The sequence below is a fragment of the Neopelma chrysocephalum genome, unplaced genomic scaffold (assembly GCF_003984885.1).
Source record: "Neopelma chrysocephalum unplaced genomic scaffold, ASM398488v2 Primary Assembly neopelma1_187, whole genome shotgun sequence".
NCBI classification, from domain to species: Eukaryota; Metazoa; Chordata; class Aves; order Passeriformes; family Pipridae; genus Neopelma; species Neopelma chrysocephalum.
In genome coordinates this window covers 420,467-431,176 of record NW_020897849.1, presented here as the reverse complement: position 1 = coordinate 431,176, position 10,710 = coordinate 420,467, and the positions used below count along the sequence as shown (strand labels likewise).

The 10,710-nt window shown below is 47.9% G+C and overlaps 1 protein-coding gene and 1 long non-coding RNA gene across 7 annotated transcripts in view; both read right to left on the bottom strand.

Annotated features, from left to right (window-relative positions):
- The window catches only part of CHCHD3 (coiled-coil-helix-coiled-coil-helix domain containing 3), a 140,576-nt gene extending 132,555 nt beyond the window's left edge, over nucleotides 1-8,021 (bottom strand). For 3 of the 5 annotated variants that reach the window (XM_027702462.1, XM_027702465.1, XM_027702467.1), the window contains exons 1-2: nucleotides 7,867-8,020; nucleotides 5,909-5,984 (exon numbers count right to left, since the gene is read on the bottom strand). In XM_027702462.1, coding sequence (XP_027558263.1) covers nucleotides 5,909-5,984; nucleotides 7,867-7,947 — 157 coding nt within the window. In that variant the 5' untranslated portion in view covers nucleotides 7,948-8,020. Of the gene's footprint in view, nucleotides 1-5,908; nucleotides 5,985-7,866 lie in introns of all 5 variants that reach the window. The other 2 variants (XM_027702463.1, XM_027702464.1) reach the window with 2 other exon arrangements.
- Nucleotides 8,022-10,162: 2,141 nt separating this feature from the next.
- Nucleotides 10,163-10,710, bottom strand: part of LOC113976854 — a 44,601-nt gene continuing 44,053 nt past the window's right edge. For both annotated transcript variants that reach the window (XR_003537179.1, XR_003537180.1), the window contains exon 3: nucleotides 10,163-10,529. This is a non-coding gene — a long non-coding RNA (uncharacterized LOC113976854). The remainder of the gene's footprint in view (nucleotides 10,530-10,710) is intronic.

The following is a 10,710-nucleotide window of genomic DNA, read 5'->3' as shown; positions in this document are numbered from 1 at the left end:
CTCCTTGGATTGGGTTTCTCCTTGGATTGGGTTTCTCCTTGGATTGGGTTTCTCCTTGACCCTCACATAGGGATCAATCCCTCAATCCCTTGAAAACCTAATTCCTCCATTTTCAGAACCCTTGGAAACCTCAGAATTCCAACCTGGCCTTGGACACTCCCAGGGATCCAGGGGCAGCCACAGCTTCTCTGGGAAATCCATTCCAGGGCCTCACCCTCCTCATTGTAAAAACCTTCTTTAATCAAACTTAAAACAAATTTGCATCGTGTCAAACCCCTGGCTAATATTAAACACAAATGTCATTTCTTGGAGTATATTTAAATCTATTTCAGTTAAATATTCCAGCTGTCCTTGGAGGGTGTTTCTGGATGGTTCAGATCACTGCACACCAAGTTAGGATCACACCACACGTGGTCAGACAGGAGACCATTAGATGAGGTCAGTTGTAACATCACATTTTAGGTTAAAATCATGATATTTGCAGGAGGAGTTTCAACATCTTTTGCCTTTCATTCCTGTTCCACCTTCAGTTTAAAATGCCTCATTCCATGGATGTCTGAGCACTCCAAATGCAATTAGAACAGACATCTCAAAGACAATATTCCAGAGAAGAAGCCAAATGCAGCTTTGAAATTCCATCTTGGGAATACAGGGAGTAACCCAGGCACATTCCAGCTTTTTTCCTTCACACCTTAAAAAATTTCTGTCCATAAGTGAGACGAACATTCATCAGGTTCTGCATGTCCATGGAATGGTTTGGGTTGGAAAGGACCTTAAAGATCATCCAGATCCATGGGCAGGGACACCTTCCACCATCCCAGGTTGCTCCAAGCCCCGTCCAGCCTGGCCTTGGACACTTCCAGGGATGAATCACATTCTTCTTACATAATTCTGTCTCTTTTCCACACTCAATAACATCATTTGTTGGTTTTCCAGCCTAATTTCAGCTCCGTTTCATGAGGACACGCCCAGAGGCCTCCCCAGAACCCCTCCCATGTCACACAGACACCAAATCCTTCATTTCTGCACTCCTGGCTTCACTCCCTTGCAGAATTCCACCTTCCCTCTCCTCCTGCAGTGACAGGAATGTCAGGCTGCACTGAAGATTTGCTGTTGCTCTGACAGCACTTGAAGTTTGGCACCTGCAGTGAAGCTACAAAACATTTCACCTTTGGATAATAAAATCCCTCCCATCAAGAGTGAACCTTTAGCCCAAAAAAATATCAATACATATAATTGCAAATAAAAGTTATCTGTGACAATGCTGTGGCAATGTACCATTATTATTAATATTAATATTAATCTATAATGTTCAAATCATGGCTTTCCAGGCTTCCAGTGGTCCCAATGTGTTGCCTGAGGATTCCCACCTGATTTATGTCAGGTTTAAAGGATCACTAAAGTTTAAAACCCTTTATGAGGACGCCCAGAGGGGAACAAATAAACCCCACCAAAAGCAGAGCCCGAGCTCTCCTGGATCCTGAAGGAAGGGGGTAAATCCACATGGAACTGCCTGAGCTTTCACTCCCAGCAAAGGGGATCAACCCCAGCACTGCTAAACCTGGTTTGTTTTTTTTTTTCCTTTTCTAAAAATAAGGGGAATCCTAGCAATTAAAATCACAAATGTCAGTTCATCTTTCAGTTTACACAGAGGAAAAAAAAATCTTGTTGCAACAAAAGGATGGACGAGCAATTAATGCCTCAAAGGGCAAAGAACCGACGGGGTTTATTTGCAGAGGGTTCTTGCTCAACTGGCACAAATTTAGGCAAACTCTGTAAACTTCCAGACACTCATAAAAACTGAGAACACAGAATTCAAAGTCACAGGCAATGCTGCAGAGCCTCCAACAACACTGATCATCAGCTATTCCACTTTTACTTCTTTTTCCACGCAGTACCCGACTATCCATAATTATTAAATATCCTCAGGACATGCTGCAACTCTTAAAAAAAAATTCAGTAAAGAGAAATCTCCCTAAAAAACAAACAAGGAACGAGGGCAATGACTCTGGTGTCAAAGTTCTCAGGGGCTGCACGTGGCAGGAGACCAGTCCAGGTGGTCCCAGTGGTCCCTTCTCACCTTCAGAGGATCCAAAATTCCACACCCAAACCACGGAATCCTTCAGGATGGAAGGGGCCACAGGAAGTTATTTTGTCAACCTTTCTGCTCCTGGCATCAGCCCAAGTTGCTCAGGGTTTTTCCATGCCCACCTTGAAAGCTTCCAAGGATGGAGACTGGGCAGTGTCACCAGGAAAATCCTTCCAGAGCCTCCCTGGTCTCATCCTGGCAAAGTTATTCTTTATTTCCACTCTCCTGGTTCAACATCCACCAGCTCCTGCCCTCACACAATCAGCACCATGAAAAACCAGCTTCCCAATGATCCCCAGAGCTCTGGGAATGTTGCTGTTGGGCTTCCTCAAAGAACCAGCTTCCCAATGATCCCCAGAGCTCTGGGAATGCTGCTGTTGGGCTTCCTCAAAACCTTCTCTGCTCGATTTAACTCGTTCCTCCAGCCATTCCAGGTCCCTCTGGAGAACAGCCCTGCCCTCCAACTGCCCCCTAAATTTGGGATCACCTGCGTGGAAGTGCCTCTACTCCACCTCCTGCTCCAGGACGTGGATAAAGCTGTTCCACTCCTGCAGAATCCCACTCCAGCAGCTCCAGGGAGAGTCTGACCCAGCAGCCACAATCCTCCGACCCTGCACATCCAACCAAGGTTTGTAATCCTGAGTTATCCCAACCTGGATCCAAGGATATTGGGAGAGCTGAGCACCTTGCTGAAGGTGAAGGTGAGACACCTGGGCCTTCTCCTGACCCTAAATCCCCTCATTGTCCAGCCTGGCTGGGCTTGCCCCTCATGCTGGGCTCATTTTTAACCCCAAAGCTCTGTTAGCAGCTCCCTGGTGAACCAGCCCAGCCTCCCAATACATCCATTCACATTGCTGAGGGCTGGAATGGACAGTTCTTCCACTTGGAAGAGGTTTGTCCTTGAGGATCTCACATCTTCCCTCAAATCTGCCTCTGATGTGACCCCACCAACCCGCTCTCTCCGGAATTTTGCTCTCCCAGAGTTCAGTTAAATCCTGGTTGTCTCTCCAGTTACGACCTAATTCTTCAAATCCTCGTTCCTGGACAACTCAACGATCCTTCTGAGCGAGCCAAGACACCCCAGGCCACCAAAAGTCCACCCAAAGACAGAAACCAACCCCTCCAAAAAAACAGACATCAATCCCCAAAAATCAAGCCATGAAAAATGCAAAGGTCTGACCCAGTTCCTGAGGAGGCACCAGCTCGTTTTACTCCACAATAATTACGGTTTGTGACATGGTCCTTGACTGGTTTGTTCTCAAAATGACAAAAATAACAAATACAGCTTAAAAAAAAGGGAAAAATGTGTCCTCAACATCATCTGTTTCTGCAAAGGGGGGAAAAAAAAACTTGTCTGAGGTGCTGAGACTCCTGAGAATTTAAGCATTTATTATTCCTTTTTTTTCCCCCCATAATAAACCATTAGTGGATTTTCCAACATCCACTAAGCAAAAATGAATGAGAGCATTCCCTTTGTCTGCTCTGACTGAAGCTTTAGGGATAATACACACACCCAACAAAAAAAAAAACAACAAAACCACCCTTGTTGTCTGACCAAATTACTTTCCATCGATATCGCTTTAGGAATTACAGGCAGACTTGAAAGATTTTACACTTGTTAAATATTTCAGTGCATTTAATATCACTCAGGAGTCAGAAAGTGATCCAGGCAAGAGCTCAGATGCTTTAAGATGTTGTATTTAGATGTCAGGTGCCCGTGTAAGTGGATGTAATTTCATTTTCTCACCCCCCAAAGTGAAGTCAATAAATTCATCATTATTGGCAAGCCCCGAGATGTTCTTTCATGTAACCTCATCCATTATTCCTCCCCCAAAAGCCATCCCAGACTCCACTTGAGGAGAGGGCTGGGTTGAACAGCTCTAATGTTTCTCCCTCCAGACACCTTTTTTTAGTCTTGTAAAGTGCTCTTGGGCTGGGATGTAAAAGCACTGCACCAAAACCACTCGTTCTTCCAGCAGAAATACTCCACAAGGTTTTCCAAGCTCGAGAACGCTCCAGGAATTCTTAGAATCACAGGATGGTTTGGGTTGGAAGGGACCTTAAAGATCATCCAGTTCAACCCCAACACCTTCCACCAGCCCAGGTTGCTCCAACCCGGCCTTGGACACTTCCAGGGATCCAGGGGCAGCCACAGCTTCTCTGGGAAATCCATTCCAGCCCCTCCCCACCCTCCCAGCCAGGAATTCCTTCCCAATATCCCATTTAAACACATTCTCTGTCCCTTTGAAGCCATTCCCCCTTGTCCTGTCCCTCCATCCCTTCTCCAAAGTCTCTCTCCATCTTTTTCGTAGGCTCCCCTCAGGTACTGAAAGGCTGCAATGAGGTCACCCCAAAGCCTCTTTTCCAGGCTGAACAATCCCAATTCTCCCAGCCCTTCCTGATGGGAGAGATCCTCCATCCCCCTGATGTACTCAGTGATCTCCTCTGGACTTGCTCCAAGTCTTTCAATAAAAAAAAATCCAAAAGAATGAAAAAATCCAAAGCCCCATTTCCCCACACACAATGAGAAACAAAAGGAAGGCTCAAGGTGGGATATTGGGAAGGAATTCTTGGCTGGGAGGGTGGGGAGGCCCTGGCACAGGCTGGGAATTAGCAAAGAATTCCTGGGGTGTCCCAGCCTTCACCTCCAGCCCCCAGAGCTCAAATTCCCAGGGGCTTGTTCCCAAGACCACGTCCCTAACCCAGGTTTAAGGATGGAAAGGCAGCAAACGGCACAGGGAAAGCAGGAAAAAAATAACAGTTGTTATTTTTATATTAAAACTGTTATTTTATAGAAATCCTTTACCTAGAATAATTCATCACCACAGCAAAATACAAGCAAAAAAAAATAAATGAGAAAGGTACTATTTAAAAACATTAAAAAAAGATTCCCTGCCCTTGGCAGGGGGTTGGAATGAGATGATCCTGGAGGTCCCTCCCAACCCAAACCCCTCTGGGATGGTGTGACAGAGACACCTCACCACAGACACCTTCAATTAAGCACCAGGAAAACAACTTTATGCTTTAGAAAAAAGAAAGATGCTCCTTCTGTTTACTCAAGTCCTGCTGCAAAGCTGCCACAGGGCTTGGTTTTAATCAGTGCTGAGTTCTCTGGGTTGGTTTGGTTTTTTTTTAAGTATCAAGGCAAAAGGCCCCGAGGGAATTCTGTTATCAGGAATATTTCTGGAGCACTGATAAGAGCCTTCCTTGGACTTCACAGGTTTTCCCCAAATCTCCAGCTGCAATCTCTGCTCTTCATTTCCACTCCTTCAGCCTGTGCTGAAATATTTGAAATCAGAGCTGCCTGGCACAGACACTGTTTGATGCATCAGAACAGGCCTCAGTAATGAAATATAAGGGGTAAAGAAAGCCATCCATCTGTGTGTCACTTATTTCCACCCTTCCACAACAGGAAAACAGCATATTTTCCTTTTACTGTTTGCTGGAGTGCATTTCAACAGAACTTCAGCAGAACAAAACTCAGTGTTGATTAAATAAGCAAAAATTTGCCCTTCAGAACTCCAGAATTATTTGGGTATTTGCTTGTTCTGTGGTGTTTTTAACAATAATGTGTTTTTAACAAGTTTTTAACGACAACACTGTGGAAAACCAAGTCTGATGAACAGATGTTTGACACTTTAATGTCAGAAGAAAACCAAGAGGAACTTAAAAACTCACGTAAAAACCCACAAAAATAAGTGAATGTCAAGAAGCTCATCTCTTCCAAAAAGGGCAATGAGTTCATTACAAAGCTCTGAAGGGCAAATTTGATTTTTCCTTCCTTCCTCCCACTAAAAGCCCAAAAAAGCAGGAGCAAACCTGCACCTGAGGAGCGGGGGGATCTCCCAGAGGGTGAGGAGGGTTCCTTCATCCGATCGATGAGGCTGTCGGAGAGCTGGAAAACACAACACCACGCACGGTCAGGCTCCTTTTTGATCCCATTTCCCAGGGAAATGAACTCAAACTCCCAAAAAAAAGAGCCCAGAAAGCCAATAGAAGAGTTGCCAGCTGGTAAAATTCAATTCCCAGTGCAAGAGAAACTTTTTTTCCTCTCATTTGAGAGGTGAGAGCTCCAAAAAACTGCACTGAGCAGCAGGATGGTGGTTCTTGTGGAAATAGTGTGGAAAAGTACAGGATACAGGGGAAAGGAAAGGGACCCCGGGACTCAGGGCTTGGAATTAATCAGAGTTTTTGCCTGTCTCAGTTATTTGGACACAAATATCCCACCATGCAGGTGCAAAGAACTTGTCCCAGGAGACACAAATCCTGGGATAGCCCCTCAGGGAATTGTGCAGCACAAGCAAGGGGAGTCAAACACCAAGTTAATGGGAAAATAGTGTCCCAAATCAAGCAGAATCCAACAGAGCAAGGCCCAGTTTCAGATCTGTGGAAGCCCACGGATAAAATGAATACAAGGAAAAGAATTAATAACATAAAAGCTTCATTTGCAACTCATATCATGGAATCACAGGATGGTTTGGGTTGGAGGGGACCTTAAAGATCATCCAGTTGCAACCTGAGGGACACCTTCCACCATCCCAGGTTGCTCCAACCCGGCCTTGGACACTTCCAGGGATCCAGGGGCAGCCACAGCTTCTCTGAGAAACCTGGGATAGATAATCTTTGCTCTCTGGAATATATAAAGATATGTTACACTTACATTACTGTCACCTCAAGAGTATTAAATGACCAGGAATTAAAGATATTCCTGTGCTGAGCCACAATGAACTGCCAGGGCTTGTTCTGCACCTCCCTGAGAGCAGCAATGAAAGAGGAGTCATTGTCACCCCTGGGATGAGCTACACGCTGTCTTCCATGGAAAAATTCCTAAGCTGCAAGGTTTCCTGAAGTTCTTTGTGTCACAAGTCCTTTCCTGATGTATTACAGGAGTTCCATCAGATGTACTTTACCCCCCAGAGCTCAGAGTCTCAGCATTTGGCTCCGAGAAGGAAAATGAACAGGTGCCCTCACAAGACACTGAGGAGCTTTGAGAGGGAAAGCTGGGAATGTTCACCTGGAGAAGAGAAGGCTCCAGGGAGAGCTGAGAGCCCCTTGCAGGGCCTAAAGGGGCTCCAGGAGAGCTGGAGAGGGACTGGGGACAAGGCAGGGAGGGACAGGGCACAGGGAATGGCTTCCCACTGCCAGAGGGCAGGGATAGATGGGATATTGGGAAGGAATTGCTGGCTGGGAGGGTGGGGAGGGGCTGGAAGGATTTGCCAGAGAAGCTGTGGCTGCCCCTGGATCCCTGGAAGATTCCAAGGCCATGTTGGAGCAACCTGGGCTAGTGGAAGGTGTCCCTGCCCATGGCAGGAGGTGGCACTGGATGATCTTTAAGGCCCCTTCCAAGCCAAACCATCCTGGGATTGACGACAGACAGGGACACACAGGGAACGGCTCCGCGGTCGCACAGGAAGTCGGACACAGGGAATGTCAGGGAGCAGGACATGGGAAAGGGAGGAGCTCTGGCATGTGGAGGTCAGGGAAAGGCAAACCCAGCTCCTCCAGTCACACATTTATCCTAAAACGGGTCGCCGGGCAGGGAACACCCCCGGGGGTCCTTGTCCCGGCTGGAACAGCGGAGAGGGGGGAAATCACCGGGGGAGAGGGGAGGGAAGAGAGACAGGGGCAGGAAGAGACAGGGGCAGAGAAAGGGGCAGGAACAGGGACGGAATAATATGGGGGGGGAGGGAGATGGAAGCGGCGGGTCAACCCGGGCCAGGGGTGACTCGGAGCGCCCCAGCATGACTCGGGGAGCTCCCGGGCGGCGCCGCGCTCACCCTGACGCCCTTGACCACGGTGATATTCTCATTCTCGTCCGCCTCGAAGGTGACCCGCCGGGTGCTGCCGCCGGCGCCCATCTCGGCCCGGCCCGGGGACGGCCCCAAGGAGACTCTCCGAGCGCGCTGCCAGCGCCGCCCCGCAGCAACAACGCCGCTCATTGGCCCGCCGCGCGCCTCCGCACGTAGAACGGCGCTCCCCATTGGCTGATGCGGCGCGTTGCCATGGGAACGGCGAGGCCCCGGCCGAGGAGCGACAGGTACCGGAACCGTGCGGGAACTTTTTCGGGGCGAACTTCGCATGGGGTGATAAGGACTACAAGTCCCGTGATGCTCCGCGGCGGGAAAGGGTTGGTGAGTTTGTGCGCATGCGCGGAGCACGCTGGGTAATGTAGTCCTGACCATCCCTGATCCTGCCGGGATCATCCTGGGAGCGGCTGAGGGAGCTGGGAGGGCTCAGCCTGGAGCAAAGGAGGCTCAGGGGGGACCTTCTGGCTCTGCAACTCCCTGGCAGGAGGGGGGAGCCGAGGGGTGTAGAGCTCTGCTCCCAGGGAACAAGGGACAGGAGGAGAGGGAACGGCCTCCAGCTGTGCCAGGGGAGGGTCAGGTTGGACATCAGGAGGAATTTCTTCGTGGAAAGGGTTGTCCAGCCCAGGGCAGGGGTGGAGTCCCCATCCCTGGAGGGATTTCAAATCCCTGTGGATGTGGCACTTGGGGACATGATCAGCGGTGGCCTTGGCAGGGCTGTGGAATGGTTGGACTCCATGATCTTGGAGGTCTTTTCCAACCTAAACGATTCCATGATTCTGTGGTGTGGCGTGGGCTGAGTGCCCCAGGCTCCTCATCCCCTTTTCCACCTCATAACAGAATGAAATTCCCATTAGCACAGTCCCCTTGGCCACATAATTTTCTTCAAGAGGTTAATAATGTTATTAACACCTAATCCATTTCCCTTTCAGCCTGCAAGACAACCTGCATCTGGATAGGGCTGTTCTGGGGGTAAAACCCTCCCTGTGGATCCCAGGATATCCAACCTGAATACACATTGTTTTGTCTCTCATCTGGTCCCTCTTTTACCTCCTGAAGCCCCAAATCTTCTGCTGGGACTTTGTGGCAACACACAAATAATAACAACCACGATATTTGAGAGGCCTTATCTTTGGTTTTTCCCTCTTTCCAAGCCCTTCTTGTCTTGGCTCAAGGAGTAGAAGCCTATTTGTACCAGAGTGACACCAAAATCTTCAGTCCCACTTAGAAGAAATTTGCCCCAGTGTGGTTTTTGCACAATAATCATCAGGATTTTTTCATCCCTGTGCATTTTCTTTCTCTGCCTCCATGAAAACCCCACTCTGCATCAACAGAGCTGCTCACGTGCCCTTTGATATATTTGCAAACCATTTTTATTTGGGTATAAACTATCAGCCAACATTTCAGCAGTATCTGCCTGCCTTGGGGCTTCAGATCTTGCTGAAGCCTTGGCTGGTGGCCACTTTGCTCCCAAATAAAAGCTGCTTGGGAATATTTCAGGGACGTGGAGCTGTTCCCTGGATGTGATTTTATGCCTGGTTTGTATAGATGTTAAACCACTTTCTGTGAGGGGGAACTGTGTGTTTTTAAGGGAATAAATGGATTGGGAATCCCTCTGTCTTCACACCGAGCACCAAACTGAGGGGGTTGAGTTTCCTTATTTTTCTCCACTGGAAGTGTTTTTTAGGGGTCAAACTGTATTTATTTTTAGGGGTCAAACTGCATTTATTTTTAGGGGTCAAACTGCATTTATTCAGTGAATAAATGCCCAGCCCCAAATCAGAAAGCAGCTCTTCTCATATATTTGGGAGAGTTCAGTGAAAATACCCTTGTCTTGCTGATTTATATTTAGGAATGGAGGTTTTTAACAACAGCTCTATTTCCTGCCAGGGTTTTGGTTTGGGGGCTTTTTTTTTTTAATGATTGTTTTGTGGGACTGGAAATTACAGGACATGGGAACATATGAAGATTTCAGGGCAAATGGGCAGAATTCCATCTCCAAATGGCTTTGGGTGGTTTTGGTGTGTCTGGGAGGTTCCCTGGCTGTGGGAAGAGCAGGGCTGAGGTACCCCAGGATTTATGGCTCCCCTTTAATAGGTGGAAATGAAAGACTCTTTGCTGCAGGCCAAAGCCATCCATATGTCAGGGGCTTCCCTCTGTGGGCTGTCAAAGCTGTTCGAGAGCTCTCTCAAGGATGGTGCTAAATGAAAGGAAAAGTATTAGAAATTAAAGTTAGGAAAGGCTACGAGAAGTTTGGAGCCCCAAAATCATTTGTTAACCAGTGGCAAATAAACTCCAGCCCGGCTCACAACTCTCAGGAGCAATTTGCAACCACAAGGAGAAGCTGTTCTGTGTAAAACTGCAAACAGTTTATGTGTTCAAATAAATAATGGGCTTTTTTAAGAGGACTGTCCATGTGGGACAGCACTGACTGGACCAGTTGCCTTCAGTGGTCACTGGGAGCACATTTCTGCCGAGGAAAAACACAACTTAAAACAGGAATGACAAATAAAAGTGTCTCAGTCAATGCACAGCTGTTAATTGCTCCTGATCTTGATGGATCTGAGCCCACTTGGGTCTTGTGTGAGCAGCAAATCCATCTGAGACTGGGGAACTTCAGGTGTGTCCTTGTGGATCTGGAAAACAAGCAGGAGCTTTGAGTCACAGAACCAGGGAATCACTGAAGTTGGAAAAGCTCTCCAGGATCAAGTCCAACCATTCCCCAGCACTGCTCCATGTCCCCAGCTGCCACATCCACAGGGATTTGAAGTCCCTCCAGGGATGGGGACTCCACCCCTGCCCTGGGCTGGACAACCC